Here is a 27832-nt window from a genome sequence, read left to right as displayed (position 1 = left end):
CTTATTCCCAGAATTTGAAACATGCTACTACACTAAACTGAACCCAGAAATGTAGAAAAGCAACCCCCTCAGCGGGCCAACTCCCCTCCCTGTCCTAGGAGAGAGAATACACACTGTACAATAACCAGACAACTCTCCGGGGCTCTGCTGTAAATGCACCACTTTGAGCATTTCAAACATGCATCCCTTTTTTTTCCACAGTTAGGGTGTTAAGACTGAGAATGTGATCTTCTGTAACAGGTTGTTTAGACTCCAAACTTGTCTAACCAAAGAGTCAGAGTCCAAGTCTCACAAACAGCTTCCACTGCAGGAGATAGCTGAGATTATACTCCCACCTGGTGGTCATCCTTTGACAATCCCACCACACAACTCTAAATTCAAGTCAGAACTATAAAAGGGGATAATCAAGTTTTTGTACACTGAATAGTGTGCAGTAAAATTGTAATACATACTTTATAAAATGCTTACAAATGAAACAAAGCTGGCTTTAACATTTTTACTTAGTAGATAGTAAAATTCAGTGTGCTATTTAACATTTGTACTGACTTGATATTAAAAAGCTATAATGTTGTTACAGCATACAAGTGATCTGCAGGATCCTATGGTTTCCAGTTACAGTGTGTAACAAGTAAAATAAAGAAACTAAAGGCCAAGTCGTATAAACTAATACAGATATGCAAAGTCAACAGTTTCATTTGTGCCCACATGTACTGTATGTTAGATAAGTCATTCTTTAACAACAGGGCAGGTGTAAATAGAACAAAAAAAACCCCTTACCCTACCTGCGTAAATGCTGCCATCCATGCTGAAAACAAAGTTGTTATCAGCAGCTTTTGTCCTCTTTGCGCCCACATTTGCAGCTACAGCGGAACTGTGCACTGAAATCCAAGTTCTGATGCAGTGATCTACACCTTTGTGACGTCACAGTTCATCTGTTCTCTGGCTTTGCTTTGATGTTTATGACCACATCCAGTTTTGAGAAAACCGACAATGCTGTGTGGACTACACCGATACAAACCCTGATACTACAGCACGTCAGCTGCCTTATCGAGGTTTCTGTCTTTCTCGTTAAGAAAAACATAGCGGCTGAGACAGTGGGAAATCAGTATGATCAGAAATCTGCATCCTGTTACAACCATGTATATAAAGATGTCCCTCATCAGGTTTGTCACGGCCCAGGTAAACATCATGTCTTGCAGTTTAATCGAAACCAGTATATACACTCACTCCTCAGAAAACGGAGTTTGAGTTGATTTAGTTAACAGAGAAAGCTCCACACAAAACACAGAAAGATGCTGATGACTCAAACTAGCTAAAAGCATTTGCTAAAAAGATCATAAGTGTTTTCCTGATTTCCACAAAAACACAAAACACAACAAACTCACACACTCACTGACAAGAAAAGACAGACAATTAGACACTCATTCACGTTACAGTTGGCTCAACACTCCATCACTGTCAAGTACTTTATTCACAATAAGGTCATTTTCTTCTTTAAAAAATCATTTTAATATACAACACAATTTTTGACAAGACAACTCCGTTTACAGCTAAATTTGAGCTCTTGAGTTCCAGCTTCTCTCATAACCAAAGCAAGCACGTAGATGATGGGGAGAGAAAGATGGAGCGAAAAGGGACAGATGAACAAGGGTTGAAGAAGAAAGAAGAAACAATGAGGAAAAAAGACAGTGAGAGAGAGAAAGAGGACTACACTTAGTATGGTTTTTGTACTAAGAACCAAAATACTCAAATAAAATTAGAAAATAACAGTAATAAAAAACAGTAAGAAAGTAAGAGTTAAAGAGAAAAAAAAGCAGAGGTGTACCAGGATGCCGTATCCAAGGCAACCTCACATGCATGTCTGTCTGTTCTGCTCTGTTCTGCTGTTTCACAAGTCCACATACACTAACACACACTCCCACAAATTTGAGTGTGTGCACTTCCAAGCAAGTGTGCATCTCTTGGGGGAGTTATAGAGGGGAGGGAGCAAGGGGGGGGGGGGGTGGAGAGAGAGAGAGACAGGGAGGAGTGAGAGGGAGTGATAGGGAGCAGGGAAGTCAACCCTGACACATTTCTCCCTTGTTCACCCCCTCCATCTCCCATCCTTCCCTCCTTTCCAAGAGCTGAGTAAAGAGTCTCTGTCTCCCACATCACAGCTCCGGTCATCCTCTGTCCATCTGTGCCACTGTGTGTATTTGTGTAATGTATATAAATATATATCTATAAGCAATTCTGCATCTGTAGGATCCTGTATTGGCAGGGGCTGAACTGAGGGGCAGAAGCTGGTTTAAGTTTGTATCTAGGAGACAAAGGGGAGCTTGTGACTTATATAAGGTCTAAGTTAATACTGTCATTAGTGTACTTTACAAAACATAAATTAGTAGCAGAAGGTAAACTTCTTGGGAGAGTTGCGTTGGTTCTGTAGTAGGGCATCCTCATCAGTGTTGACCTATGTGCATCTGCGTGTGTGTATGTGTGTGCATGTCACGGTGCGGGCAGGCAATGGGCACAAGCTTAAGAGTCTGTCAGAACGGGCAGGAAGGTGGCGAGGACAGGGTGGGAGGTGGACAGAGAGACGACAAGGAGAAAGGGGAAGAGATGGGCTCCCTTCCATGACGGATGCACCCATTAGCCAATCAGACCTGGGCTCCTCCAAAGAAGGGTGCGGTGCATGGCGCCACCTGGGGAAGAAAAAGAGTCTCCAATCACATACTGGTCTACTTACTGCAGCAAACATAAGACTGAACATGATTCTCTGACCTGTGCACATATAAACTCTCTCTGAGGTATTGCTAAGCATTTTACCTGCTATCTAGAAATGTAAGTGTAGGTGCGGGAGGGAGATCGTCCCTCTGACTGGCCATTGGTTGACACATTCAGGAAGTCCCAGATCAGAATGGTGTCGTCGTGAGAACTGCTGATGATCTGAAACTCATCAAACTGGAGACGGAACACACGGCCAGAGTGCTCCTGAAAACAAGAAAAGTAAATCAGGAAACTTTCTTTTGCAGCAGACTGTTCAGCACAGTTTAGAGGAACACAATCACCACAAATACATTTATAAAATGCTTAATTTCAGTTGTATAAAAATGATTTTAGGGTTTACTGGAGGACAACTGTATTAGACACAATAAGTGTTCAATAGGTGTTCCAAAGACTAGTTTGTGGTTGGTCTTAAATTCTCCTCATTTCTCAAATTTTAAAACAAGATATGGTAGGATATAGTGGAATTTAACTTTTTGAGGAGAAACTGTGTTTGAAGACTCTGGAGACACTAAAACTTTGGTGCTCACCACTAGAGTGCGCAGACATAGTGTGCTGGCTGGGGCTCGTGGGTCCAGGGCTGCCTGCAGGTCCCACACCTTGATCTTGCTGCAGAGGCAAACATGAGATGACAGAATGTCAGAACAAATTCAGCCTCTGTGAAGAAAGCGGTGTGTGTTTATGACACTCACCCATCGTAGGCGCCGCTGACAATCCTCTTGTTGTCAAAGCGAATGCAGCGCACCAACTCCTCATGACCTTCTAGCACTCGCAAACATGCTCCACATTCTATGTCCCATAACCTGCAGAAAGAGACACCTTAGTAAACAACCCCTACAGTATTTACATAGTGATTATTGCCCGAATGTCATCCCTAATAATCACGCATTATTCTTGCCAACTTTATTTTTATGGCCGAGGCTGTGTTGAGCTGATGGGATCTTAGTGATGTCTAGATAAGAGATCCAGTTTAGTTTTAGAAGAAACTACAAATCACTGCACAAAATAATTTCAACAATGTAAACTGTAAAATAAAAATTTCTTTATAAGATAGCTAACACTAAATTGTTCCACAAAGACAGCTTGGTGAAAAATATGGTAGTTCATTCTGGTTTCTGCTTGTACATACCGTATTGTGTTGTCAGATGAGCCACTGACCACAAGGCGATCTCTATACTGTAGACAGGCAATACCCCGTTTATGACCATTTAGAGTACGCACAAACTCACAGGTGCTGGTGCTCCATACCTGCACGAGGACAGCACAGAGAACTTTGTCAGACAATGGCCAGCATTTAATCAGATGTGTATTATTCATCAAGTTCGACAAGTATCATAGTCCAAACAACTCGCACCTTAAACTCTAACATCTGCCTTTATGTCAATGTTTGTAAATGCAAGTTGGCAACTTCATATTCCAATAGAAACACAGGTCAGAGTGTCTCTGGTTTGAATTAAGGTATGTTTGTAGAAATCTAGTATATTGGACGGAAAAAAACATAAAAACTGTGCTCCAAAAGGGAGATGGATAAATATTTATTAAAGCTCCAACCCACAGCAACTGTGAGCGTTTTTTCTCTGAAAATCAAACTTTCAAATCTTGTTACCTTGATGGTTCGGTCCCCTGAGGCAGACACAATATATTTGTCGTCAAAGTCGACCACATTGACAGCTGCTCTGTGTCCCACCAGGACGCGACGCAGGCTGATGTCAGTAGGTGAGGCCATGTCCCAAACTGCAATTGAACGGTCCTTCGAGCATGTGACCATCAGGCCATTGGCGAAGCGCAGATGAAGAACTGCCTCGTTGTGGTGGATCAGTGTGTTCAGTACCTCACCCGTTGTTACCTCCCACACCCTGCAAATAAGGACAGCAGAAGACAGATAGACAGAAAAGAGGAGAAAGAGGATAAAAGAAAAGATGACAGAGTAGTCCAGTTGACGAGGACAAAGGTGACAGGAGGAAAACAAAACGTGCAACATGGGGATGAAAAAAAAAAATGGGGATGTGGAATTTGAGAGGAAGGACATGAGACAAAAAAAGAGGAAGAAATGTGAGAAAGTGAAAAATGATAGCAGGAAAGAAGGGGTGAGAAGGAAAGAAAAATTTGATGTGGAGCAGTGAAAGAGACAAAATGAAAGAAAAGAATGTCCAGATGGAGAGTGGAAAAGATATGTAATGGGAGTGAAGGAAAAGGGAAAACAATTGAGACATGAGAGAGAATTATGTTTATTAGTTTTGCACAGAGAAACTCAGAGTTCACACATGAGCACAGGAGCAGCTCTGAAGAACATGTTACTCAACAGCATCATTGGTCATTAAGAGTCAAATGCAGAACACACTGGAAAAGCTGACAACCAGACCTACAAACAAAGTGCCTGTCAAGCTGTTGCTAAGGAAGTGAAGTCACATTTTCCTTGGAAACCACCCAGCGAGTACGGCTGAAGTGTGAAGTAATAAGAGAATTAATGTTGAGCTTCTGTGTGCAGTAGCCAAGCAAGTGTCAACATACACACACACAGGCCAGGTTTTTTAATATTTGCAATAAAATATATCCCAGTATCTCTGGTAAAGATAGTAAATCTAACTCATTATGAAATAATACATTTGAGTATTTTATGTATCTTAAGATATATATACGTATGCAAGTGCGTGTATATATATATATATATATATATATTATATATATATATATATATATATATATATATATATATATATATATATATATATATTATATATATATATATATATATATCTATATATACTATATCTATATATATATATATATATATTTACAGCTAGATTGCGATGTGCAGCTGTAGGTTGGGTGGGAGCCAATTGTAAAGTACTCTGCCAGGATTGTGACTTTAGCTTTTGGCATTCGAAATAAAATTTGGAATAGAAAACAGAACCTGTACTGAAAGCGGAAACACTGGCATTGAGAAACTTTAGAGAAAAAAAAATAGAATAAATAATTGTATTGGCACTATTAAAAAAAACCAAAAAACAAAACAAAACAAAAAAAAAAGGACTAGCTATGAACAACTTTAGCACTTCTTCCAGCAGATTTTATATTCTGGGTTTTGGGTAAAACTCTTTCTAAAATTGAAATACTTCTCACTAGTATACATACATTGTCCCTTTGAAGTGTTACTTTCAGAATTAATGTTTCAACCTTACATACGCTCAGGCTTAACAGAGTTTAGCTTAGCAGAGTCTTTACTGAAGAGTTCTGTGGAATTTGTAAGATGCAAAAACAAGTTCACGAGAAGGTTGGAAGAGGAGTCAACACAGACTAGACTGAATTTTGAATTTTGCAAACATGCACACACAAAGCTCAGTACAGGACCAACCTGTTACCTGCTATTTCATTGTCTCTGCTTCAATTTGTCATTAAGTGTGATCTGATCTTCATCTAATTCAAGAGTATTAACAAATATAATGTGCCTAAAATAATAACTGATAATTCTGATCATTATTTCTTTATCGAGAACAACCATAAAAACCTTATAGTACTATAAGTACTAATTGTGAACCCTTGGAATTAATTACTGGTTGACTGTCACTCTAGGTCGTTTTTTTGCTTCATTAATGAGTGTTTGTTGTGCTCTTGGGGTCATATTGACTAGCCGCCCACCTTATGGTACAATTCTTGATCATAAATCCTGTGAAAGTTACTTTTGGCAAGGCATAGCTCACATAAGCATATTCATTTTGTGCAGACCGAACTCAAGAAGTCTGTTTTTTGTCAGTCCAAGAAGCTCTACACCTCCAAAGAAATTGTCTCAACAAGACTACAGGCAACACCTGAGTCTAGTTAGCTTTTTGGAAGTCATTATTCTACGGGTTCACATACTTTTTCTTGCCACTGTATATCAGTCATCCACTACAAAACTCTTCCAGGCTTCAGGCTATTTATAAGTAGGACTTGAGCTGTTTGAGGGTACAGTGCCAGAACACTTGCTCAGCTCTAGTTGCTGCTTGCAGAAACAATGCGAGACAGATTTCACAGAACAATAACCCTGTTATCATTGAGAAACACAGAAATTGAAACAATATAAAAAGGTAAATGAGATCAAATTCTAAGTGCATAGTCAAAAGGTGTCCCAGGTGGGTTACTTTTTATATTTAAAACTTTACTGAAAGGCTTCTTCAGTACCAGTGCTCTTCATCAGTACCATGTGTTTCAATTTAAAGTGTTTCTAGTCTTTCCACTGTCAGGTTTTGTTTTCAATGCCAAAATCTAAAGTCACTCTCCTGGCCGAGCAGTTGGTGGCTCTAGAGTCAGATTGTTCTCGTTTGTCTCCGATTATTAAATGTGTTAATGTGAAAAAGTAACAGATTTCAGCTTATTCACTCAGAACAGAAATACTGGTATAGAGGGTATGCACAGACATTACTTATCCACCAGACAAAACAAGCAGCAATGTGGCTACCTTCAGTAGGTGTAACTGCAAAAGCAGGAGTAAGAAAAAGGCAGTTGGACTTGACAGTGATCGTCACAACTTATTAAAGAACCAGTGGTCAATTGACCGTTTCTCTCAAAGTTGACTAACAATGCTTTTTCTCAGTGTAAACTGCCTGAATTAAAGAAGCATACAGCTTCTGAAATAAATTCTTCTTCTCTAGCACATTAGTGCATGAAACACATCTCAGGTGTTAATTTTTCTGCATCAACACATTGTGAGTAATCAGTCCTAACAAAAATATGGAGAAGCTGCATTTGTCAGCCTAATAAAATTAACTGTCTATAAATGCTTAATGCCAGTGTTTGTCAAGAGTTTACATTATGTTTAAACTGAATATAGGTCAGTAAATATAGATGTGCAGAGTAACAAATTTCTTGGTGACAGTTTTCGGTCCTTCTTTATATTACTGTGTGTTCTATCTGTAAGAAATTGTGTGCCATACCTGACAGTTGAGTCAGAAGACCCGGTGACAATGACCCTTTCGTCATACTGCAGACACAAAACTGAGCCTGTGTGACCTGTCAGTATTTTCAGACACTCCAGAGACTGCTTATCCCAGATCTATAAGAAAAAAAAAAGACAGAAAATGGAAAAAAAGAGAAGAAGCATGAGTGAGGTGCAAAAATTAGATCTTGAATACAGAAAAGAAATGGGAAAAATAAGTGATTTTGAAAATGTTGCAGATTTGGGTCATGATAGAAATTCTCAGAGTGCTGTGGTGAGCTCTGTGTGCATATGTAAGAGCCATTCAGCTCTTCCCCGGGTGTGCATCGGCCTCATCCAGAACAATAAGAAGACAGATCCACTCTTCTCCTCCCCCTACCCTACCCTCCCCTCATCTTCATCATCATCTTCTCTTCTCCTTGGCCAGACAGATAAGTGGAACACACAAAGGGTCTGGAGCTGAGCCTTTTTATCCTATAATTCACTTGTGTTCAGTCTCAGTGTCTGCTGATTTAGCTTAGCGTCATAGACAATACGATGATAACCCATACCGAGCCAGAGGAAAAGATTCAATTCACAAATACACAAACACAGTTTAAAAGAAAAAAAGAAAAAGAAAACACACACACACACACACACACACACACACACACACACACACACACACACACACACACACACGTGTTTCTCACAGCCAACATTTTTGGCTCTCCACCACTGATGCTTAAACACACAGATAGGATCAGTGTTAATTCTTTCTATATGTCAGTTCAGGCCAGTAGGGCAAACAGATACAATATCTTTTCACTGCCTCATCAGCAGGAAATAAGTTGTAAAACCTTAGTCTCCATTAGTCTAAGATGTATACTGAATTTGTATGCACTGTGAGTAGGAGTGTGTTGATTTGCAAGTCTTCACAGCTATGACTCATTGTCAATAAGTTTAAAACATGATATTAGTCTAATAATATTCTAGCAATATTACAATTATGAAAAAATAATTGGCTTTGTTGTCACTTTTTAAAAGCTTAAGCTAGTTGTACTTTTATTATTTATGCTTTTTTTTTTGCATACACTGTAAATCAACTCAGGCTTTAGTGAGGGAACCAGAGTAATTAGCTAGAGAGGTTTATTTAGCTATTACTAAAGATGCAATTACAAGTGATAAACTATAACAACAATAATCTCATTCTTTACTCAACAAATGTAGTAGCACTCAAAAATATACATTCATCACTTGCTCAATTGACCAACTGTTCAACAAGGTGTTCCTAATATCTGTAATAGCGATACACCAATTGCATTGTTCTTGGTCGATTCAGTTTTTGCTTGCTGATATAAATTTTGTTTTCGATTCAGATTTTTTATTTTTCTAAGACATAATTGACAGCATATAGAAATATATTGATAACTTTCCTTGGTAAATTATTTAATTGTAATAATAATAATAAAAAAAAAAAAAAAAAAGACTATAGAATAACTAATTTAAATGAATTCACTAGAGAAATCTCCAAGGCTAAAGGATGGCTAAACCTGATCCAGAATAATGGCTTTTAGCGAAGGGAAGAGCAAAGTGCAGAAATTCTCCACTCCACCGCACAACATGCTTATAAATATGATGGGCACAGTATCAAATATCTCAGACTAAACAGTCGGTCACCCCTCACGGCCTACCATGCTTAAAGCCGTCCAATTCCGATATCTAGCTGATCGAGCGGTGCATCTCTAATCAGCAAATATCTAATCTGCTAATGAAATGGCAACATGGCAGAGCTCAACAGCTCTACTAACAAGTAAACGTATGGAAATATGCATAACTTAAAAGTTCATTCTGTAAACTAGTAATTATTTTCTTAAAAGTCATTGAAGGATTTTGTATATCCTCTACTTGGATGATGACACTGACAGAAGTGAATTAATATTTAAAAACATTTAACCTACTAAACAGTGATCAAACACTCGTATTTTATTAAAACAAAACCCAACTTATCTGCCAACAGGCCCACTCTACAGACATCTGTGGTATCTCTGAACCAAAAAGATTAGAGAAAGAGCCAAGGTGGTGGCAAAGATAACAAAGTGGGCTAACCTTATGTCGGATTTTGTACAACTTTCTACACACATACCTTTATGGAATTGTCTCTAAGGCCACTGATGATCTTGTCATCGTCGTACTGCAGGCAGTAAACCCCTTTACTATTTTCTGAGCGACACTGAATCCTCTGCAAGTTGTGTCTACCACATCGCCAGTTAGCCTCAATAGTCTGGATAAAAAGGGAGAGAAACGATGTTAAAGACAAACCCTGGAGACACCCAGAGACTAAAGAGAAAACGAGAGAAGACATGGGCGGGAATATCACAGATGCATTGTTTTAAGATGGAGTACAATTACATGATATTAGCAAGGTGAGAAGTTCAAGATTCAAGATTTTATATTTGTCTTATGCATAAGTTGGGGCATATAGGAATTCATCTGCAGGGCTGTCTTGGAGTCAAGTAAGAAGTTATAAGTCAGGTAAAGGATTAGTGTATAAAAAAATAGTAGAGTAAAAATAAACATAGAAATAAAATAATAAGTTTTAGTGGTGTATTTATGTTTTATGTTTATCACATAGTGAGGTAATGAGGTGTTAACTGCTGCTGTGGGATTATTGTGAATAAAATATAACTCCAACCCTAATTATGTGGCTGAATAGCAGAGTGGTAACATCACCATGCTCTATGTGGAATCCTGGGGTTCAAATCCCGGCTTTTGCCTTGGGCAAGACCTCCTTACGCATACCCTGCCATTGCCTTGTACCTTGCAAGTCGCTTTGGATAAAAGCATCTCCCAAATGTCTAAATGTAAACTCAACTTAGTAATTATCTTGAATCTACATTTTCTACTTGACTGAAGCAATTTACAAAACCTTCTGTCTTTATTTAGCTTTTGCAATACAATCCTACATTACAATAGCCAGAGGGAAACTATAGCATTTTCAGAACGGAAGGAAAAGAATAATGAAAGCTGTGCAAAACTACTATTGTCAATCAAAATGTTCAGAGCAGCAGCAAACCCTGGTCCTTGAGAGCCATTGCCCTGCTTGTTGTTTTTTTTTACCTGGATCAGTTGCCAGCCTATCAGAAGCTAAAAGTGCAGGGATAATTGGGAAACAAGCAGGACAGTGGCTCTTGAGGACCGGAGAATACTGAAATGCAGTTATGTCTTACCTCTATGTCTTGGATGATCTTGGGATAAAGAGAGTGATAGTAGGAATTTGGTGGGACTTCTGATGTACGATTCTTGAACAAATATTTCTCCCTGGAAGAAGAAAAGTGTAAGCTGCTTTGTGTTCACTTGAATTTTTTTTGTCCACCTACAACAGACACTCAAGATAAACTACATATAAGCTCCTTCACATCCTCAGTCTCAGTCTGAATTAAATTCCAAAAGCAAATTCTCTGACAACAAATAATTAACCTATATTTGCTGTGTCTGACATTTTTTACCTTTATGTAAAACAGTTGTAGGATACTATTGTATTAGGTCTCACCACTGGTGTCTCTCAGACAGGCCTTTCCAGAGTGGGTCAGTGCGGACCATGCGTTCAATAAGCTTCTTCCAGAGCATACCCTCAGAAATTACCCTCTGCCACTCCTTACACACCAGCTCTGCTGCACACAGAGAGCGTGCGTCCAGGAAAGACAGGATGTTCTCTGCTATGTGATCCAAGCCTTGGGCTAGAAAAAGGAAGAGAAAGGGTTGAGTACTGGTTTGCCACAAAACTAATACAATTTCATCTGGTCTGCTCTGCACCTAGGGCTCCTTGTTTTCATCTTTTATTTTCCAAAATAAACTATTCATTTAAAAGGCCTTTAAAAGGATCTCATAAAAGTCTGATCATGAAAATTAATAATACACAATTATTCTGGGAATTAGGAATATATTTGTAATGAAAACATTCATTTTTTGATGTTGCTGTGTGTGTTGCAGGATGGTCTCACTGACACCTTCATGTAGCATGAAACATGCAAGATTATTGAGGAAACTGTAAAAAGTGAAAATGGCGAGTCTTGTGGTGAGCAGGAACACTGCTGTTCATGAAGTTATTGCTACTAAATGTTGCATTTGTACCTGGCAGCGCAGTGATGAAGTCCCTCTGCAGCATGGGTTTGAGGTAGGAGTTGATGTGGCCATGCTGGTAGTGGCACATACGGGAGATCAGCCGCTCGACAAACTCCACCTGGTCAGCCTCGGACCACTGGTCAAACAGAGCGATGCAGTGTTCCTTCTCCTTCTCATAGTTTCCCTCTGATGGGCGCTTGCGGGATCCCACAACAGGACCATTACTAAGCTGTCAAGATCAAACACACAAGTAGATGCATTAAATGTTAGACCAGGAGCTCAACTCTTCTAGCTTTTGGGCTGTTGAAAGAATTTATATAATTTTGAGCACTGTGTATTTCTGTATATGTAAAATGTTTATGGCAGGGGCAGCTGTAGAGCAAGTGAATATATTTTAGATTTGCTGAGTCAGTGCAGTTACTGTCACAACAAGGTATAAAGAATAACAAAATTACATTTTGAAAATAAGATGAATAAAATTATTAATACAATAGCATTAACACAACATCACATAATTCATTAAGGTGAGTGTATTAGGTTACAAATGGGAGTGAATGGAAAGTTGTATTAGGTCTTACAACAGATGTGACTAATGTCTTTTATTGTAGCAGAAACAACTGAGTTACTCATGTTTTATTGGTAGCTTACTGAACCACTGGAAACCCACAGTGGTGTATGGGAATAGGAAAACATTTTTAATCTAGCCTAGCTTGCCTAAAGATAACATCACAGAATTTGGTAAATGCCCCCCATTTTTAACAATTCTGAAACCTATCAAAGCATTATCTTCCATCAACAACCTTTATGAGTGTTCCGCTGGGTTAGAAATTTAAATAAGAGTAAACAATTCATACATTATGAGTAATTTCTTAATGAAAATACTGCAATACCCTACAATTAAATGAACTTACTTATAGCACAAATAAAACAAGCTGCAGATCTCAACCTTTCCACCAAGCTGTGGTCATGGATACACAAACCAATCACCCACACACACATTCAAAAAAAGAAAAACAAATGCTCATGGGTGCACACACACAAACCTTGAGAACTGTGTTCTTCTTTGGCGACAGATCGTCCACAAGATTCTGTGACTCCATCCCTGAAGTGTTCTGCAGAAAAAGAACAAAACAAAGAGAGGGTGGTGGTCAGTTTTTTTTTTTTTTATTTGTTTTTATTTTAACCTTTGCATCTGTGTTAAAGGCACTGTGAGAGCCAGGGCAGCAGTGTGTACAGCGCTGGACACAAGAGTGCCACAAAAACAGCCAAGGAGGGGTAACCATCGTGACTTCTGAAGCGTGCACGCACAAACACTCGTGCATACACACATATGGAGTGAAAAAAAAAATGGGCACTGCAACAAAAAGAATCTATCTGCTTTCTTGTCTATGATGTGGGCTAAGTAGTCTGGACAGGAAATTAAACTGCAGCATCTTAGGTCTGTCACTAGCAGAGGCTAAGGCATAACTGTAATGAAACCTAAGTGAGACAGTGGTGTTAAAACATATACAAGATAGAAATAAACTGGGAGGTACACAGATCCCACCTGTTTCTAGTATGACTAAGGTTTTACAATACACTGCAAACCAGCTAGACACACTTAAATCATTCTAATAACAGGGTTGCAGCAAATCACATATTGACAGTGACAGGGTGAGTGGCTAACCATTTATCCAATCCTTAATAAACAGTTTATAGAACCTGCCAATTAGATATGACTCATTTGGTAAAGAGCAGGATCTTTAAAGCATGTATACATATATAATCATACACAGAACACCAACTTGGAGATCTGCTATCATCTTAAGGTGTTTGCTGCATCATCTATCACTGCAAATGCATATGACAACAAATGTTAAGGCATCTTAAATAAACATGTTTGCATACTATATAATAAACTTTTTCAGCATGATACCATATCCTTGAACTATAAAAGCTACACTCTAAACTACAATTAAAATGCAAATATTTTAAAACAATTTTTTCTCAGATATGTTCACAGACTAATTTGATGAAATGTGACACACAGGGCTTTTACCTGTGATGGGTCAATGCTATTGCACATCTGGGTGGGTGATTACTGAGCCAGGGTGAAATTTCTCCACAGATAACACCCAACCAACCAAAAAAAAAAAAAAAAAACTATAATTAAAACCTGTCAATGTATTGAAATAGCCCATCCATAAAGGCTGCAGAGTTACTATTAAAAGGTGTCAATAAGGGCCCCATCTTAAAACAACAATTACTAAATTATCTACACAAACTAAAATCAACAACCCCTTTACATTTGGAGCAGCACTCATTGCATTTGTAACTAGTCTAACTTAGTGGTGCAGCTACACGGTGAGAGCAACAAAGAACATTATCAGTGGCTTTCCCTAAACCAACCATTCAAACAAAGAAACAAAAGGTCGAGTACTGAGACTGAAGCAGACAGGACAAGAAGCCAAAATGGGCTTGCTGATGTTGATGATCATGCAGAGCACAAGTGGACAAGGGAAAAAAATTAACAGACAGACCAGATTTTGCTAGGCAAGCAGGCAAGCAAGCATGTAGCCTCAGAGCTTGAAGGAAGACCCCCCCACCTCAGCCCTCACACTTCCAGGTAGAAGGGGAGAAAACGTTACTCCTCAATGCAAGGTTATTCTCTGGTGTCCTGTATATCCTTCCTCCACTCACACCAAAGCACTTAAAAAACTGTATATAATTAAAGCGCATCTGATTGCAAAAGTTTTTAGTTATCATTACAGGGCACAATCACTGTTTTACATTCAAAGCTTTTGGAGCCTAATTTGGACGCAAGAACTGTGATTTGACATAATTACAAAGAAGTCAATTATGGTTTGTAAAGCTGAAATTCAAGCAGGGGGAGTTTGAGGACGGACCAGAGAAGAACCTGAGAGCGGTGTGCTTCCAACAGGGAGAAAAGGACAGTGGAAGGTGAGGAGGTAGGAGGGTGAGGGGTGTGGAAGGGTGCAGTCTGCACCAAGGTGGCATGAGAAGTTGTGTGGAGTGGGCGAAGAAAAGTGAAGGGTGAGGAGATGGCAAGGGAGGAAGTGAAGGGAGAGGAGGAGGAGCAGCAGAATTAAGAGGAGAGAGGCAGAACCTGGTTGTGAGCCCGGGTGGAGGGGATGCTCTGCAGGCACCTGAGTGCACACAAACTCTCAGCCACCGAGGAGCAGCCCAGCCAGAGAGAGCGAGGCACAGAGCACTGTGTGAAAGAGAGAGAGGAAGGGAGGAAGGGAGGAGGAGAACGAAGTGGACAGGGTGAGGGAGGAAGAGAAAGGGAAGAGCGAAAGACCAGAGATGGGAAGTAAAGGAAAAGAGGTGGGGGTTTAATGAGGGAAGTTGAAAGGAGGAAACCAAAGGAGATGAGTCAATGAATGGATCAATGAATGGACAGATGGATGGTAGTGGTGGTGAGGAGAGAGTGAGGAACAGGACAGGTTGCGTGTAAAAAAGTGTAAGAGAACAAAAGTAATGCATAAATAAAGGTTTGGTTTGAAATTGAGAGGGAGTGAGTGTGTAATCATCAAAGGTGAGGAGAGAAGAAGAGGGGAGGAGGTGGGGATAGTGAGGGGAAAAACCAGTATTAGAGCTAAACACACATTGGCACAGTGAGCGCAGGAACACACACTCCTTCACACACAAGATACAGACTGATAAACATACACACAGAAGCATTATTAGACATGAACTGGGTGGGAATAGGTAGAGGAGAGGGAGGGGCAATGGGAATAATTGTCAATTTTTGTCATTCTTTTTCTGACAGACACCCCACCCACTGTTCTGCCTTCCCCACTCTTATGAGTGGTTAGTGAATAACACTGGGGAAAATCAAATCAAATACACAGACACAAACCAGACAAAATTCAAAGATTTCCACAGGCTGTAAAATTTCAGTTTGTAAACCCTGCACATGTATGTAGTATTGCCTATGATTTAATATATATAATTATTGTTCATTGCAAGAAAATGAAGACATGTAGTACTAATCTATTGTTATAGTCGATATGTCCAGTTAAATAATTTTTCATACTATTAATAAATGTTTAAATAAAAAATTATTTCCAATTAAGCAGAACTGTTTTCAGTTCTTTATTACTTTTTTTCAACTTAAAACACCAAAATAAAGCTCAATAAATCAAATATTTTACATTTGTTTTACATATATTACATGTTTCTCAATTTTAACATTCACAGTTCATTTTAATTATTATGTATTATTAATATGATGAACTCTGATAAAAGTCTTTAGAGCATAAACTATAGAGAGGTTTCCATTACTTACATGACTCAACGTTGGTTATTTTTGGTCTATAAACATATGTCAGAGCTTCTAGGCTCAAAAGGCTGGCAGGTTTCTGTCCCTTAGAAAACATCTGGTCCATTTAATGTACTTAATAGTCTGTAATAATCAGTTTTACTCTTATTCTTAGACATGTTTTTTTAATGGGGAAGTACGTTCTGTGCTGTATTTTAAGTATATAATTTAATACCTAACCTAACCAAACAGCAACTTTATAGACGTTTAAGTAAGCTGACAAAACAAAGTTATGCCTTGTTAGATTGTCGTCTTCCTTAAAATAACTTTGACCCCCGTAACGTTGATGTTAGCCATTAGTGAGCTACAGATAGCTTAGCTGGCTAGCCTACCAACATGGCCAACTAATCACTTCACAAGAAACACGTTATGTGCTTATTAAATCTGTCTGTATTTAAAGGGAAACGAGGTTGTAATAATAATAGTTCTGTTTACCAATACATATAGTATTATCCCGGTCAATCTACTGTTTTGGTATTGAAATGTCTATAGGAAGTATACCTAGCATTTTTAGCATGCTAGAAAAGAAGCTAATTGCTACCTCGCTAATCGTGGTAAAGCTAACTTACGTGAATGAAAAAGCAATACACTTCCTTCTACGCACTTTGAAAATATAAACAGAAAAGCAGCACATCGTTGAGATTTCAGCTTTATTCTAATGTGTTGTGGACGCAGTTTGACTGTTCTAAACATTTTTACCGTGTATATTCTCTTAACATAAAGTAAATAATATAACATTACCCGTAAATTTACGTGGTTCGTCGCCTCCTAGCCAGAGTTAGCTGGAAGGCTAACTGTTAGACAGGGCCCAGCTAGTGGCGCAGCGTCACCGCAGTGAACGCTTCCCCGACAATCCTCGGCTGTCTTCGGCCGACGACTGTACACGGACCTATTAATTTACCGGCTATTTACCAATTTAATCCCAAACAATATATCTTTCACATGTACCCTATCCTTGTGTTTCTGTCTTGTTTCTCAAACCGCCAAGTAGTCGACGCTTTCTTAGCTAAATGTATCGATAATTTCAGGCCCTCCCTCCGATTGCTGGTCCGCCCTCCTTTCTCCTCCACCTCTCCCGACAAGCCGCTTCAGCTCATTCCTGCCGTCGAATCGAGCCTCGGCGTTTTCCCCCATTATAAGACTGACACTGAACACTTCGGTTGTTCAGGATGACATATCGAAACAATCCTTACCATCATCTCCAGCGTTTTGTCCTCCATCTCCGGCTCCATGTTGACGATCCCCCCCGAAACTCGCTCTGAAAATGGAAACCCAGCCCTGCGTCGGCGGCCCGCAAATGCAGAGACGTCATTCACTTTGCTCAACCACACAGCTTTGGTAGGGCAGTGTCAAAAGGCTGGGTGGGGGATGGAAACGCCCATGCAAAGAAAATAAGGCACCAATTGGACGGATTTTGTCAAAAGGGGAGTGGTTGCCCAGCTTTGCTTTTTATTGATTGGCTTACCGTGCTACCAAGGCTTCCCCGGTGACTCCCCCAAACAAAAGGGCAAATGGATGAAGATGCTGTTGCTATCCTGAAGAGAAATACACTAAGGCAAAATCAATCATCCGCATAGCTTTGCTATGAGATGCTGCAGGATGTTGGCCATTTTAATGGCATGTGTGATTGAAGGCAATGGGAAATCAAATTCAGCTCCATAAAAACATCAACTCAGCAAGGATTTAAAGTTCAGTATTGCTTTTGCTTTGTGATAACATTTAAACTATCTTTGATAAAGATTTTGTCCATCCCGCTACATATTTTAATAATCTACACAGGATCCTGGATGAATAAAATAAATACTAAGGGAATAAGAAAACAAATAAACTAGTGGTAACACTGTACACCAATGTCACAGAGTTAACCAAATAACTTTGCAATGTAAACCTTTAACATGGGCTGATCTAAAAAGATCTGTTTAAAACTTCCATCAACAAAGTAAACCAGACAACTAAGCAAACTGTCATTCTTTAGCTTGGTTCACCCATATCTATACTTTTCAATGAATTCTGTAAACATGAAACAAATATGACTGCTTGAAATGTTTTGATCCCAGAATGTCAGAATTATAATTTCTTCTTGCTTAAATGTTTTTTTTAGTATACCAAGAGGGCTCTTTTTTTTTTTAATGTCAATGGTTTTGTAAGAATCGATTGATGTTTGATGTATTTTGTTCTTTAACAGCTCTGTGAATTGTGTAATCCTGGCTTCACAATGTATTCACAAAGCTTTATGAATGAAAACACCCTATGTTTGAATGAATTTCCTTAATGGAAGCATGGAAACTCAAAATCTCATTTTCCATATAAACATATCACATTTACAATTATATCCACATGAGTGAGCTGACAAATGTAGGTTTTCAACTACTTTCTGGCTACAATAAGCTTTCAGAGGTTAAATGCTACCACATATCTGATAAGTGAAATCTAGTAATTAATAAAGTCTTATTTGAGAAGAGCACTAATTACTTCCCATATCAAAAATATATGGTGTTTTTGCTTCCTGCATGAGAAGACGTATCCTGATTATTCAATTAAACAACAGAATGCCTTAAAAGTAGACATGTATACTTATTGCTCACGCAGCATTGTCAAAACAAAATCAGCTGTTCTCAGGAAAAAAAAGGTCAGGAATAGGACAGACGGCACAGGATAGAGACCACAGCAGATGAGGAGGTAGCAATGGTTTTCAGCAGTTCAAATTTAATACTTTGTCCCCCTTTCTCTACAGAAACCCAGGTAAAAAAAATCCCCCACTCTCATAAAATACAACAGCAGCAGTTACCAGTAAAAAAATGAAATGCAAAAAAAAAAAAAAAAAAAAAAAAAAGCATAGAAGGGATAAGAGAGAGAGGGCAGGGACATGATGAGATGAGACAAGAAAGGAAAATATATTTTTCTATATGTGAGGAGTGAGTCCAAAGTTCATCTTCAGACCGGGTTAGGGGCAGCGAGGAATCTGGGAACTTGCTGTTGTGTTCATTCAAAATGGAGGGGAGAAGGGAAAAAAAAACAAAAACAAAAATAAAATAAAAAAAAAAAAAAACAGAATGAGTCGAGTCCAATCCAACTAGGGGAAGGAACCAGCACTCTAAGGCAGGGATTTATTCAGGAAGGGCTTTCTCCCTCTCTGGATGAAAGAAAATCTCACTCCTCTTCAGCCTTTGTGATGTATTTTGTCATGTGTACAGATGAAATGTATGTGCAAGTTTGTGTATGCGACAGGTTAATTGGAAGGTGTGTCTGTCATATATATGGTCAACACGGTTGCACCTCTCACTTGCTGCAAGAGAGGTGGCATTTTTCTTTCCTCATTTTTTTTTCCATTCATTCCTTTGCTTTTCTTTTTTTCTCCCAATATCAGTCCCCGACTACCTAGTAGTCATCCAAATCAAAGAACTCATCGTCCTCTCCTTGGTACTCCATGCCCTGGAAGTCCACCCTGTACCGCAAGATACCTGAGAAACAACAGAGGACAAATTAACAATGGTAAAACAATAGGTTGCCAGCATGTTATGTTCTGTTACACTGTGGCACCATTAAAGTAACGTCAAGTAAGTATCTGTATTATCATGTGCTAAGCTCCATTATTTATGGGGGGGGGGGAGTATTATCTTAAACTGCATGCACATTCTTGAAAAGCTCTTTTTCAAGTGCTACTTTCTGAATGACAAAAGCAACAAAACTAAAAAGTAAAAGTAAAATTTAAAAGTAAACGTTTGAACTTTTCCTAATTTCATTAATAAAATCAGCTACTATGAAACTAATTTAACTTGCTTTTCCAACGTCTATTTTTGATTTGTTCTGCTAAACGTTCTGCATGATAATACTAGAAGCTAATGAGTATAAACAAATCTTTGCTGTGGCAGGAAACCATGTTAAATTTTGGATACTCTAATTTATTAGGGCACTGATGGCAAGATGAATCACACTTAAGGGTATACAAACACTTAAAAGCTACATTCAAACACTTGAGAGAAGGGACATTGTGAAACTTTAATAACCAAAGAAAAGAGACGATTACCGTAAGTTGCTGATAATTTGCCTCTACTATGCCTTATTTTTATACCACGTGTATTCTTTGCAGAAACTTAATGGGCAAATGTCAGGAGAAATGTGACTCAAGAGAAGAAGAACAGAAGAGTCTGTCCCGCTACTGTTATCAATAAGCATATTGCTGTGCTCTACTGTAGTAAGATTATACAATATGTTAAGTGTGTTCAAAGTGGTCTTGAATGGCATCTTCTAAGCAGAATTAGTTGTAACCATTAACTTCTACATTTAGGTTATAATCTACAGTTTGTGTAAATGTGCCAGTCTTGCAATTGTAAAGCTTAGGTACGGCAGTTGGTATGTGGTCCGCAGCATGTAATAAAACATGTTTCCTAAAAAGCAAAGTTGGATGTAGTGAACGAAAAGAAAACGCATTTCTAAGACACCCTTTATATTTTGCCTACAGCCATCTTCAGCATGGTACAAATATGGAGGTTTCAACCTAATCCCACGAGCTGAAAGTGCATGTTCTCGCTAAGCTCTGTAACAAAGTTACAGCATGAAACAAACACTGGGCAAACAAATCATACATTCATCTGTGTTTGCTGTAAAGATTCAAGTGTCATATGCTCTACGGTAAACATCAGTGTGCTCACCACCAATGCCTCCAAAGCCCTTGACGAACTGGGATCCCTCCTGGCTCTTGTCTGTGACTATCTCCAATGTAGCTCCAAACTTCTTGTAATTGTTGGCAAACCACTCCAGCAGTGGCATACTCTCAATGAGCTCATGTTCCTGCCCCGTCTAAAAAAAAAAAGAAAAAAAGACCAGAGTCAGAAACACTTGGCATGATGGGTAAGATGGGTAAAAGGTCTAAACTAAATTACAGGTATCCGTCATCAATTGCTGCTCTTACCTCTTTGTCTGTGAAGTGAGACTTGTCTTTCTCCTGCTCTGGCGTTAAGTACAAAGTCTTCTCATCTAAAAGGTAAAGAACATTTTTTTTTTATTAATTATAGGGCCTCAATACTGATCATGATGTTTTTCTTTAATAATAAATATTTGGTTTGTGTACCGTTCTCTGCTCCGTTGCTCTCAGCCCCATGCACACGTAGAATGTAACGCATAGTGTCTAAGTTCTCATAGACTATGAGGATCTCCACTGCTCCCATCTCCAGGGCTTTGAGTGTGTCCTCGACACCAAAACAGTACTTCCCCGTGTCCTGACTGATCTCATCGAAGTACCTCCCTATGAAGAGGCACAACTATTAGGGAAAGAACTCCAAATGCTAGGACCTAAAAACAGCTATTCCAACAGCATAACTCACCTATGAGCTTCTTTTCCTGGATGAACTTGACATTAGAAAGAACCTCAGCTGACAGCTCAATAGCCTGATTGAAACCATTCTCTCCTCCATAGGAGATGTCCACCAGCTTCAGAACCTTGGCCTGTAACCTCTGTAGAAAACAAATACGTACATAGGTTATACAAACATACAGGTGGACATTATATTTATAAGCATATCCCTTTCTCCCAAAAGCCAGTACGCTGAAAGATTAATATATTTTCTATCTATTTTTCTATCTAAATAATACCCATTATATTTTCTACTGTTTTAATCAAATTAAATGCCTCTCTTTGGTAGAGAGACATTACAGATAGTTATGCAGAATATTTTGTTGTGACAAATTAAAAACGCTCTGTAGTTTAGTTTGTAAACTATTTAGAAACACATTCAAATACATAATAGTCATGATTGTTAATATTTCAAGTAAGCACACTCACTGGGTCAAACATGTCAGACTGACTAAGCTCAGTCTTAAAGTCGGCAGAACCAGCCAAGACCATTCCTGCCACATTAACTTTGTCGTTGGACACAAAGAGCTGGACAGCCGTCTCAGCTACTTTTCTCACATAGTTGTGTCTCTTTTCCATTCTCAAACGAGCGAAACGCAGAGCAGACTGTCCTCCTCTGCCTGAAAGAAACATGAGAGACACAATCTTTAGAATGTTTATGATCAAAACTAAAAGCCACAAGTTGTGAGCATTATGAGTCAGTACCGTGCTTCTTAGGTAGGTCCACAGTGAACTTGTGCAGCACCTCCCTGGTGTTGCCCTGCAATGTGCCAAACAGTGCCCCACTACCGTCAATGACAATAAAGCCAAACTTACTGTCGTCAGAGAGCAAGGCTGTCAATGCCTGTGTTAGAGAGAGCAAAGGATGAAATTGATGATAAGAGGATAACAAAAATAAATTAGACATGTTGTATGCAAACGAGCAAATGCTCTCACCTCAGTGTGGAACTTGTTGTCGCAGAGGTACAGAGAAGTGTTGATTGGCTTAAAAGGCTCAAAGTCGATATTGACTTTCTTCTCTTTGCCTTCCTCTGTCACAATGGTGCCACAGTACACAACCAAACCATTGGGTGGCACTGAAAGAGGAGAAAAGTCAGATGCTAGAAATCAGATAAACGTTAAAGTTTTTAATCCATACATAATATCTGAAAAATAAGCTAGCAGAATATTAATAATTTTCTGAGTGTCAGAAACGTCCCTATATGTGGATTCAAAAGTTCTAGAGGGACATGACAATCTGATACCGTCTGGTGTGTTACAGATAGATAGCATACCCCCTCATTTTGAAGTTCAATCTTATAATCACCAAATCTTTTAACAAATAAACACTGTCCTCTCATCCGTTAGCTGGATACATTTGTTCTCAGAGAAAAAAAGTAGCTCTTCTCCTTTAGTAGAATGGGACACATTCGTAGCAAGTGCTGGTAGGTACAAAAATACTATGTAGTAGCAAGCACAGAAAAGTTCTGGTTCAGACAGACATTGCCTGACACTGAATCAAGGCAAAGGAGCTGTGTTGGTGGGGTATGTTCTTTCACACAGCAATGACACAATGAAATGTGATATAGGCTAATACAGAGAATTAATTTAGGGAGATAAAGATTATTAGATGCTAAAATTAAGGATTTCTTTAATTTATAATGGGAGCATCTATTTTATTTGTGTTACATAACAATACTTTAAAAATGTGCTCATACATGATTAGTAAGCAAAGCATTTGTTGGATGATGTCATGTTGCATTGTTAAAAGTTGAACCACATCCAATTTTGCCTCTGTTTTTTTTTTTTTTTTGCTGAGGCCTCATGATGCTGGTCCTAGCTACGTATATGCACTCTTGCCATTCAAATGAAGAATGCACCCCCGACACACAGAGCAAATGTCTGTTTAAATCCTACTAGGTTTTAGACCAAATGTCTACCTGAATGTAGGATTGTACATGTAACAACACTACAGTTGTTTATGCCTTAGAGCGGTCAGGGTGTTTATGAATCTGGACCTAGTATATATACATACCCTTGTTGTAGAGTTTTAGTCTTTGCTGTACAGAGGTGATGGCCCCGAGCACAGAGAGCCTGTTGACTCGGCTCTTGATGTTGGAAGCAGTGCCAAACTCATCAGCCAACATCTTGGCCACTCTGGATATCTGGTCCTTAGGGGGGATGATCAGTGAGATCATGCTGGTGCCATTACTATACAAAGAGATAATTAAATGTTAATGTTTACATAAAGACTTTAGCACTCACATTTACAAGATATTATAAGATAGCAACACATTAAAAACTTAAAAGATAGACTTTATTTATCCCGTGATGGGGAAATTCTTTTAGGGAAACCACTACTAGTGTGTAACAGGATGAACACCATAATTTATCTGTCAAAATGACACATGGCTTATAGTCAACTAGAACTACAACTTTGGCTGGTTTTACTTTATTATCTATCACCCCAACTCTCAATTACCTATAACCTTGACAAGTTGACACAAACAAGGTGGCTTTCATTTACAAAGTATACACACGCTGTCCTTGAAGCCAAGAGTTGAGTTTCAGAACCACACTGATGTTTCTCTATTCACCATCACTGTCAAAAGACAGAATCCCAAAGCAGGCTGACACTACACACACAGGGGAAGGTAGCAGCAGCAGCTAGATGAATATAGGGCAAATGGTCAACTGTGTGTGACATGGCTGGCGGTGAAGCACAGAACAGCAAATTCTACACTACACGCCAAGCTGCCGCAGAGCAAGCTACAAGACATTGATGGCAATAACCACATTTCACATATCGTGCTTTAAAATACAAGAAGTCACAGTGACCCTTCAGGAAACAGTTGGTCTGGAATGCTTTGTATCTGACCCTTTTCTAACCTGTAAAGCTTTAACGTAACGCTGAGCAGCTGGGCTGCCATGAGGTAGCCAACTAAACGGACTTAATTAAGACCGTTCGTATAATCTACACTTGAAATTATAAAACAAACACACGTCATTTGAGGCTGAGAAATGCGTGTATCAGATCATGTGGAAGTGCAACAGTACGCTAGCCGGCCTTCCTTTCTCATCAACGTGCTTTCTTGTTAAAGACACCCATGGCGGCCTCTTTCCAGAGATGACGTCTATTAGCGACTTTCATTAGCAACACAGCTAGCACTAACGTTACAACCTGTATGCTCTCCGTTAGACTGGAGGCAGTGTTCACCCCAATGTCTCTCACAATACACAAAGGCAGATCATTAAAAAAACCCACAAATTATTCCGAAATAACACAATGTTTCCAATATTTCGACAGTAATTGCCGCTTAGCAATTAGCGTGCTAGCAGCTAGGCTAGGGTAAGCTAAGTTAGCTATGCTAAGCTAACCACTCCCAAATTCGGCCCCGCTTATCCGATTTCCAGCTGTTGCGGAGGTTCACATTCATACCATCACTCGAAACCATAAACTGTAGTACATGTAGCCCAACCACAGTATCAACACTTTAGCTCTTACCCACGGGCAGCTTCCAAACTCTTGATCAGCTTCTTTATTTTCCATATCTCCACGTTCCTGTCTGCCGCGCTGGGGTCGTCCGCCATCTTTCTGCTGTAATCGCTTCAGCACCTGAAAAGAGGTGGAAAAAAAGTAAAACATATGCGTTAAACCGGTCAGGAAAAAGTTTAGACCAACGTTCAGGCTGACAAAATACTAGTCTCAACTTCAAGCTGAACCAGGTACCTCTCCAAACTAGTGGCGCGGTGTCTGTTAAGGCACCTGACCAGTGCTGGAAGCAGAACTGACCGTGAGGGAAAGACCTTACCCGGGATGGGTTTGTCAGTACAGTGCGCGGAGAATAACAGGCCTACAGTCTGCCAGGCCCTAGCGTCCACCCTGTTCTTATCTAATACGACCTACTTTTCTTCTGTTCCCCTGGAAACCACATGCAATCAAACTTCGAGTTTTTTCGGCACTAAGTACATAGCAGCATAAATGGAGTCCGTACGGTACCTGCCTCGGACAACGCCGCTCCGCTCCGCTCTCTGTCTGCTGCGCTACGTCGAGTCGGTGGTCCGAGGAATGACGTTGCCTTCCAGACCGGTTCCTCTCTCCTCCACACAGTGCGCGTGGTGCCATCGACAAGACTCACATGTGGGAGGTGGTTAGAATTGTGGCGTTCACTTCCTGGAAACCACATAGAAACCAATGGCATCTTTTGGTTTGGTTGTCAATCAAGACAATCTAAACAACAATTGGATGGAGCATGAATAGCGTCAAACATGGGCGGGGCTGTGCAACTATGAATTTTGGGATTTGTATTTGGAGATAGTCGGCCGAAAACTCAGCTGACCTCTGTGAAATCAGTAGTTTGTGAAAAACCAGCAGACCGTTGGTTTCCTGTTTTTTTTCTTTGCTTAAAGCTAAAGACCTCGGTATTCGGACTCATTGGTTCAGTTCTTTATACGTATAAGTCTAAAGCTTTTATTGATTTATTTGCAAATCATTATGGCACAGTGTTCCTTTGTAGGCTGTTCTATCACCCCTTATTCTTACTTGTAGCGTATGAAAAAGGAAAATGACAAAATGACGTGATCTATTATATAGTAGTGGAAAAGAAAGTGCAATTCAAATAATGAAAGCGGTAGTTTTCAATTGCAGTTCACAAATAACGCCAGATATAAGAAAAGGGTAAAAAAAAAAGGAAAGCAAAATATAATGAATGGCTTCTGTTTCCATTAGGCTTTATTACTGTGATAAGATGCATATATATACTTTCTTTATTTTCATTATCTTTTTAGGGATTTTACATATAGTTACATATATATACATATATATTTTACATATAGTACTAAACATAAGTGTGTGTAAGTAGTGAATCAATGCCCAACGCTTTGGCCTAAGTAGAGATGGGCTCTGGTAAATGTGCAGTTTTGGTCACATAAATTTGAACTAGTTCTGATAGGTCAAGGAATGTAAATCCAATTGAGTTTGGATTTACATTCCTTGAGTTTATTTTCATATTCTGACGCATTTTGGTCCTTTGTTAAATAGATTTGTAAATTTATTAGGCTACAATAGACTAAAAGTGTTTTATGAAATATTTAGTATGAAGAGTGACATCTGCTGGGCACTTAGAAAATATGTTTTCCAAATAAATTATATTCCAGACAGAAACAAACCCATATAATATTATATACTTTTGTTTCTATTCCTGACATAACTGTCCTCCTTTGTACTTATAAGTCAGCAGTGTTCAGCCATATTGTTAGCCTGTATGTTGGGACAGTGTGGCATCCAATCTGTTGAGTGGGACATTTCAAATTAGAGAAAGGTCAGCTGTCCAATCAGTGTGACTGATAGTACAGAAACCTTTTCTATTACAAAAAAATCTAGCGAGGTGTTTGAAGCCAGGTGGTTCAGTAATTTGATTTCCTTCTGCTGTTGAGGCTGACAATGCAGATGCAAATCATCAGGTGAGATGCTGGGTGAGGTATCTCTAAGCCTAAAATTGAGGCATGAATAGAGTGTAAGTAGAGGTTAGAGGTAAGCCAGCAACACAACAATGACATTTCTGCCAAGTTTTCTGTAGATGCAGTCATATAAGCAAAATAATCCAGCTTTTCTCAAAGTTTGTTTCTGAGATTTGTAAAGATAATATAAAAACAAAAATTGACAAAACTATAATCTATGTTTACATCATGCTAAGTAATAAATATATTTACATGTAACTAAAAAGAAGTCAGTGCTATGTGTTGTATTTGGTAATATAATTAATTCTATAGAGTCATTTCACCTGACTTTTAGATGAAATTGTGTCCTTTCCTATTATTTCTTTAGTACATGATTATTAAATGATTAGTTAACCTGAGTGAGTATATCACTGTATTTCTATGTCAAAGTTGTGTTGTGTGTCTGTTGTGTTTTTAATGAGCCTCCCACTGGTTATTTACTGCATGGATGATTATGTTTCATCTGGCAATAAGTTATTTAACCCTAACTGATAAAGTGAGTAGCTTCTCATTTACTAAACAACCATGTCGGAAGACACATCCTGTGTTCAAGGAAAAGATGTTCTGTTTCAGAAGGGAAAAATTATTGGCATGAATCATACAAAGAAAACATCTGAGGAGATTGTCCAGTGGAAGTCATGTGGTCTGATGAGTCTAGATTTACCCTGTTCCAGAGTGATGGGCACATCAGGGTAAGAAGGTCAATTGACTACCTGAATATACTGAATGACCAGGTTATTCCATCAATGGATCTTTCTTCCCTGATGGCACAGGCATATTCCAAGATGACAATGCCAGGATTCATTGGGCTGAAATTGTGAAAGAGTGTTTTTTTCACACAAGGATTGGCCACCACAGAGTCTAGACCTTAACTCCATTGAGAATCTTCAGAATG

General features: G+C 39.0%; 2 protein-coding genes across 5 annotated transcripts; both read right to left on the bottom strand.

The window, feature by feature from the left end:
* Positions 1–1424: 1424 nt before the first annotated feature.
* On the bottom strand, positions 1425–17445 carry fbxw11a (F-box and WD repeat domain containing 11a). Of its 2 annotated transcripts, none has more exons than XM_026357795.1 (13): positions 17300–17445; positions 12826–12894; positions 11792–12011; positions 11211–11397; positions 10888–10978; positions 9804–9941; positions 7677–7795; positions 4370–4619; positions 3893–4011; positions 3456–3566; positions 3294–3372; positions 2806–2970; positions 1425–2681 (listed from the first exon to the last, which is right to left on the bottom strand). In XM_026357795.1, exons 1-12 carry the CDS (start codon positions 17336–17338, stop codon positions 2809–2811), a joined length of 1584 nt encoding a protein of 527 aa, XP_026213580.1. In that variant the 5' UTR covers positions 17339–17445; the 3' UTR covers positions 1425–2681; positions 2806–2808. The 2 variants fall into 2 exon arrangements, with proteins under 2 accessions (XP_026213580.1, XP_026213581.1); XM_026357796.1 differs by lacking the exon at positions 17300–17445 and adding an exon at positions 16848–17110.
* Positions 17446–18791: 1346 nt separating this feature from the next.
* etf1a (eukaryotic translation termination factor 1a) lies at positions 18792–25580 on the bottom strand. 3 transcript variants are annotated; one of them, XM_026358480.1, is made up of 11 exons: positions 25439–25580; positions 24944–25054; positions 23474–23649; positions 22396–22535; positions 22165–22303; positions 21889–22079; positions 21431–21560; positions 21178–21351; positions 21019–21083; positions 20759–20906; positions 18792–19567 (listed from the first exon to the last, which is right to left on the bottom strand). In XM_026358480.1, exons 2-11 carry the CDS (start codon positions 25027–25029, stop codon positions 19485–19487), a joined length of 1332 nt encoding a protein of 443 aa, XP_026214265.1. In that variant the 5' UTR covers positions 25030–25054; positions 25439–25580; the 3' UTR covers positions 18792–19484. The 3 variants fall into 3 exon arrangements, with proteins under 3 accessions (XP_026214265.1, XP_026214266.1, XP_026214268.1); XM_026358481.1 differs by having other exon boundaries at positions 25443–25575; XM_026358483.1 differs by lacking the exon at positions 25439–25580 and adding an exon at positions 25169–25303.
* Between the last annotated feature and the right edge of the window lie 2252 nt (positions 25581–27832).

The sequence above is a fragment of the Anabas testudineus genome, chromosome 10 (genome assembly GCF_900324465.2).
Source record: "Anabas testudineus chromosome 10, fAnaTes1.2, whole genome shotgun sequence".
In the NCBI taxonomy this organism is placed as follows: Eukaryota; Metazoa; Chordata; class Actinopteri; order Anabantiformes; family Anabantidae; genus Anabas; species Anabas testudineus.
Note: the sequence above shows the minus strand (reverse complement) of the source record. Positions and strands in the feature narration are given on the sequence as shown.